Here is a 5,931-nt window from a genome sequence, read left to right as displayed (position 1 = left end):
TGGTGCAAATTATGAGGTCTTTTTCTCAGAATATAATTCATGTCCTATGGACAGCAGCATAATTCCTTCACACCTTTGTGGATCCACCTCCTGTCTGTCAACTATGATTATGGATATACTAAATTCAGTGAAGTTTTTTCCACTCAGTTGTGTGTGAAAATCTGCCATTTAAGGCCTGCTTCACCTAACGGAGTCTGGCAGCCTGGCACCATGCAGAAGATGCCCTTTTGCTCCATAGCTCTATCTCCCCTGAAATTAAAGTTAAAATGTGGTGAGAGATGCAAACCTTAGGGCAGAACTATGTGTCTACCCACAATATCTCTGAGAAGATAAAATACTGTTTATTCTTTAAGATGTATCCTCTAAGTGAGCCTTGAATATTATTAGCTTGGAGACAGTTATCAATGAACAAAATGTTTTCTGTCACTTCAAAGCATGCTGACTGTGGTCCACAGGATCAAGGTTTTGGAGACATGCAGATAGTCTGACTTCAGCTGTTCACAGTTGCTGGATTCCCCTGTCAGTGTAGAGTTTTGTAACATTCTATTGAGATTAGATCATCTGTATAGTCAGCAATGCTCTTGTCATTGTGTTTAGGTGGAATGAAATCAGTTGGAAATAACCCTCATGTCATGCATTGATTCTCCACCTTTGCTTTGCTATGTGCTTGAAGGTCCAGTTTTGGTGGTCTGTCTTCAGAATCTAATAAACCTAAAGCTTGACCAACAGAGGCTCCAAAAAAGGCCTTCTTTTTTCCCAACAAATCAAATAAGTTTTTAGATTTTCTGTCTCTGACTTTGGCTTCCTGGTCTGAATAATTATTAACTTTGGATAATGGCGCATGAAAGAAATGGAACAGAACATGAAGAGTGAGTGGTTTGGGTGTAAAACTAAACAGTTGCAATGTAAATATTTTGTCAGGGGTTTAGGCTGCAGTTGGATGTGAAACAACGAAATGGCTCTTCATCTCCACCAATTCCAGGCAAGGAAGTTTTAAATAGCCTTCTAGTTTGTGGCCAAACATGGTTGGTCTGTAAATCCTACCGACAGGAAGGGCATTTCTTCTTTTTTAGATCTAGAGCTGGTCTGGTTTGAACTGAAGTCTGGAAAAGTTGAGGAATCCTGATAGCCAAATGTTTTGTAATCAATATCCTACTGCGCTGTTTCATAGGAGCTTTCAGTGAAGAATTAAACTCATTCTCTCCTAAGGGTCCAAAATAACCTTTTCTCCAAAGAGGGAGGCCAAAGGCAAACTTCCTGTTCTCTTTGAGAGATGCAGTTTTGTACTTATGAAAGAAATCCCGTTATATGACCCAGCCAATCACCTGGTCTTCCCAGTTTGATCCACAGGGTCCAATACATAATGACAAGTAACTTATAACACATTTATTTGTCCCTAATGATTATTATTTGCCTGTTAGAGATTCAGTTTTGGTGTGGAAATGGCATTGGTAATACCGGTCAGAGAAAAAGCTCATCACTGGTTGAAGGTCAAGCATCCATAAATTGTACCCTTAGACTTGCTTGGTGCTTTCAGTGTCACAACTCACAGAGGGCAGTTGACTTGTCTGAAGACTCTTGCACTATCAGGTGGATGGATTTTGTGTAACTTTGAGGGTTTCTTTCAGCTAGGAAGAAAACTATGGTGTTTGTGGGCAGCTGTATCTGCCCTGCTGTCCTAGCACAGAACATGGGTATGTGTTTGGTTGGAGGCTGCTGGAATGGTTATTGAGCTGTAGAAAGTGATCTTTTCAATGTTGAGTTGATACTCCTCTCTCTTTGAACCTAATACGAAGAATGCTACAGACAAATTCTGGCAGAATGGCGTGGATGAGGGGGGAAAAGAAAGAAATTTGAACCAGTATGGAACTAAAGATGATAGTTTGGGAAATTTATCAAAGAAAACCGAAGAACAGTGTCAATTCTGCTCCTAGGCTACCCAGCTTAGATTATTAAGATCCCGGTTAGAATAGACTATATTTTGTCTGTTTAAAGTATGTTTGTGCATGTGGATTCACTGTTATGTTAAGAAGTGTCAGTACTTTGCCTTTTTTTGCATTAGTGTTGCAAGTTAATCAGGGATGGCAGTAGGCAATGTTTTTGTATGCTTCATTTGGAATTTTTTTAAATATAGCTACTTTTAAGTACTTATTAGAAAATATTATTAATAGATTTTTAATAAAATCATACACAATTTTCTTTTATCTAAACATTACCTCTCCTATGAGGAAAGGCTGAGAAAGTTGGGATTGTTCTTCCTGGAGAAGGCTCCAAGGTGATCTAATAATGGCCTTCCAGTAAGTGAAAGGGAGCTGACAAGTGAACTGGAGAGGGACTGTTAGCAAGGGCATGTAGTGATGGGACAAGGGGGAATGGCATTAAACTGAAAGAGAGTAGATTTAGTAGGAAGGAATTCTTTACTGTGAGAGTAGTGAGGTGCTGGAACAGGTTGTCCAGAGAAGTTGTGGATGCTCCATCCCTGGAAGTGTTCAAGGCCAGACTTAATGGGACTTGGGGCAACCTGGTCTAGTAGAAGGTGTCCCTTGACAGGGTGAGGGTTGGAACTAGATGGTCAAAATCCCTTCCAACCCAAATAATTCTGTGCTTCTATCATTAATACATGTTTGTCGTCTTCTGGAAACCGATATTAAAACAAATCAAACTAATGCTGAATGTCTTTGACCAAATTAAATAGTTAATATAGGAACTGAGGAATACAGACTGGAAGAGTATTCAAGTTTTAATGCCCAGGTTCAACATATTTATGATGCACCAGGATATTTGTGTACTGAAATTCGTATTCATAAAAATGCTGCAGCAGTGCCAGAATAAAGTGCATTTGCCAAAACCTCGCCTCAGTGGAATTAAGAAGTACCTGTACTTTTAAATATTGAATGCTGTAAGCAGGAAGCACCAGGCAGCATACCTACATCAGTCACATTTTAAATTGCTAGCACAAGTCCTATACATGATGATCTCCAAAGACAGCATGCTGGAAGACTGTTACTTTCAAGAATAATGGCGTTGTTTTGCAAACTGACTATATGTCTCTGAAGGTCTCCCCTGGAAAGTGGAATCATTGTCATTACATAGGAAAAGCTGCCAAGCAACTTCCGTGAGTTCTCAAGAGAGTGCTACTGAAATTCTGTCTTGCTTTGAATAACTTTCTGCATTCACCTTTTAAAAGATCCTTCTATCTGAGTATCTAAAGCCAGCAGATCAACAGATTAGGCTCTAGGCCCTCTCTCTGTATTAGAAAGATTGAAGTGGAAAGTGCACCTGAGTGACAATTTAACACAGCTTATGCTGACTGGCTTACTGTAGGAACTGCAACCCCATGGAAACTGGAACTCACAAGCAATTTTTGGATGAGCAGTGCAACGGAGCCTTGTGTTTCTTACCAGAAAAGATTTGAAGTTTGTTGACTTTGTTTGTTTTGCATATAGGAAAAGAAAAAGTGGGAGGGGAGGAGGGCTGTTTAGGAAGAGTGAGGAAAAAGAATTGAACAGAATCTATGATTTTGAGCATTGTGTGAAGTAATCTTGTTTATTACATGCCCTATAAAAAGTCATTTATGGGCTTGCTACTGCAAGCAATTGTAAAGGAGCCTCTATGCTCTCAAAGAACCAAACCTGTGATCTGAGACCACCAGAATTCAAAACTCTTTTAAGAAAGCCTTGTTGACTTTTGAATGCGAGCACTGTAACTTGCCAACATTATGACTGTAAGAAAGCCAAGAGCACGTGGCCAAAGAAAAGGAGGAGCTGCTGAAAAGGCATCTCTGTAGTTGTTGGCTCTAGCATTACAATTATTTGGTGGGCGTTTTTACATGTAGATCTTTTGATTCATTCATTGAACAATTATTCGACTTGGAGACCACCTCTGAGACAAACCTGAAACCGAGAGAAGTTGTGTCATTGAACTCAATGCATTCTTGGCTTCTCTTTCTTACACTGGCTGGAGCTGAAGAAGTTTTCCCTGGGACAATCCTCGTCGAGTGGATTGGGATGATGGAATGAGTATATAAAGAAGCTGGGATTCGCTGACTTAGAGCTTCTCGGGACTCAGCAATTCCCTGGTATTCCTGCTTTCACGGCAGAAGCGGGGGGCCGAGCGTTTGGGAGCTTGGCTTTGTCCGGGGGGCCGCGAGGGGCTGGGGCTGTGCTGGAAGTCCTGCCCGAGCCGTCCTTTCCCCCGGCTCGCCCCCTCCTCCCCAGGGCCGGCCCGGGCTGCCGCGGCCCCCCGCCGCCCCCCTCCCGCGGGCTGTCCCGGGCGCTACTTGCCATGGACAGGCGGCGTCCCGAGGCGGCGGCCGGCGGGCTGGGCGCGCCCGCCTCGCGGCGCTGCCCCTCCGAGCCGGGGCCGGAGCCGGAGCCGGGGCCGGGGCCGGGGCCGGGGCCGGGGCCGGGGCCGGAGCCGCGGCGGGAGGCGGTGCTCTCGCTGTCGCTGCCCGCCCGGCTCCCGGTGAGCACGCGGGACAGGAAGCTGGACTTGCGGGTGCCGGGGCAGTGCCCGCTGTCCGGGGAGTCGCCGCGCTCCTCATCCAGATCGCGGCAGGCGCTCACCCGGCTCTGCCTGCGGGGCGCCCGGCCAGCGGCTGCGGCCGCCCCCGCCGCTCCCGCCCCTCCGCCCGCCGGGGCGGCCCGCGGCGCCTCCTCGCTGCTGGACGAGGGCGGCTGGTGCTGTCCGTGGTGCCGGCGGCGCGGCGGCGGCGTGGCCCGGAGCTGCCCGCGGTGCTGCCGGGCCGGGGGCGGCGCGGGGGCGGCGGGCGCGGGCGGCGGGAGCGGCGCGGGGGCGGGGCGCGGCGGGGCCGCGTTGCTGGCCAGGCAGGGCGGCGGGGGCACCACCGAGCTCTTCTTGGAGTTGTACGCGCTGGGATCCTCCTCGGACGGGCCCGCCGGCCACAGCGGCTGCCCGCACAGGCTCTTCCGGATCTTCTTGATGCCCAGGTGGGCGATTTCGAGGATGTTGAGGAAGAGGGAGACGGCGGCGATGCTGTTCATGAAAACCATAAAGATGGTTTTCTCTGTGGGTCGGGACACAAAACAATCCACCGTGTTAGGGCAGGGGGGCCGAGTGCATTTGTAAAGGGGAGACATGTGAAACCCGTATAAAAGATACTGTCCTATCATAAAGCCCACCTCGACCACCGACCGGGTCAGGATATGTAGGACATAGGTGCGCAGCAGGGACCCTCTCAGGGGTGCCTTATTCACTTTCTTCTGTTCCTCCAGCTTACGCAGTTCTCTCTCCACCCTCCTGTGTTCCTCGAGCATGGGCTCCAGGTCCTCGAGCTGAGCCCGCAGGTGGGCTTTCCTGCTCTGCCGCTCTTTCTCCAGGGCCCTCAACCTGTAGAGCGCGTGGCCCATGTACACTAAGGACGGGGAGGAGACAAATATGATCTGCAGTACCCAGTATCTGATCAAAGAGATGGGGAAGGCTTTGTCATAGCAGATATTGTTGCAGCCAGGCTGCTCCGTGTTGCAGATGAACTCGGACTGCTCATCATCCCAGACATCTTCAGCAGCCACTCCCAGCACCAACATCCGGAATATGAACAGGATTGTGAGCCAGATTTTGCCAACTATGGTGGAGTGGATGTGCACTTCCTCAAGGATGCTGCCCAACAAGTTCCAGTCCCCCATGGTCAGAAGTTCATATCTGGGGAAAAAAAAAGTTATTCTCCTGCAGGGGTAGATTTCTTTTAGAAATGGCCATTTTTAGTCTTTGTTGTTGTTTTTGCTGTTTGTTTTTGGGTACTATTGTTAATTTCAATATTTGTGTTTCACATGCATTCTTCTGGTAGCTGGAGAGCTCTTAGACGTTCGTCATTACTTTCTACTTACTGAGCCTTTAAATTAATTCAAACTTCATGGTTACTGGTCAAAGATGCACATGTGAGATTATTTTAAGATAAGAGATATTTATTTC

General features: G+C 47.3%; 1 protein-coding gene across 1 annotated transcript; it reads right to left on the bottom strand.

The window, feature by feature from the left end:
• Window positions 1–3,849: 3,849 nt before the first annotated feature.
• GJA10 (gap junction protein alpha 10) lies at window positions 3,850–5,709 on the bottom strand. Its single transcript, XM_054279070.1, has 2 exons — window positions 4,820–5,709; window positions 3,850–3,893 (listed from the first exon to the last, which is right to left on the bottom strand). The coding sequence occupies exons 1-2, from the start codon at window positions 5,643–5,645 to the stop codon at window positions 3,850–3,852; spliced, it is 870 nt and encodes a 289-aa protein (XP_054135045.1). The 5' UTR covers window positions 5,646–5,709.
• Window positions 5,710–5,931: the final 222 nt, after the last annotated feature.

The sequence above is a fragment of the Melozone crissalis genome, unplaced genomic scaffold (assembly GCF_028551555.1).
Source record: "Melozone crissalis strain CALT ecotype California unplaced genomic scaffold, PUWL_Pcris_2 ptg000027l_1, whole genome shotgun sequence".
Taxonomy (NCBI): domain Eukaryota; kingdom Metazoa; phylum Chordata; class Aves; order Passeriformes; family Passerellidae; genus Melozone; species Melozone crissalis.
This window is presented reverse-complemented; position numbering and strand designations above follow the sequence as displayed.

Coding starts and splice junctions, on each gene's coding strand:
- GJA10 (XM_054279070.1), bottom strand. CDS start 5,645: ATGGGGGACTGGAACTTGTTGGGCAGCATCCTTGAGGAAGTGCACATC. Junction 3,894..4,819: donor CCCGCCGCCCTGCCTGGCCA/GCAACGCGGCCC, acceptor TCTCGGTTTCAG/GTTTGTCTCAGAGGTGGTCT.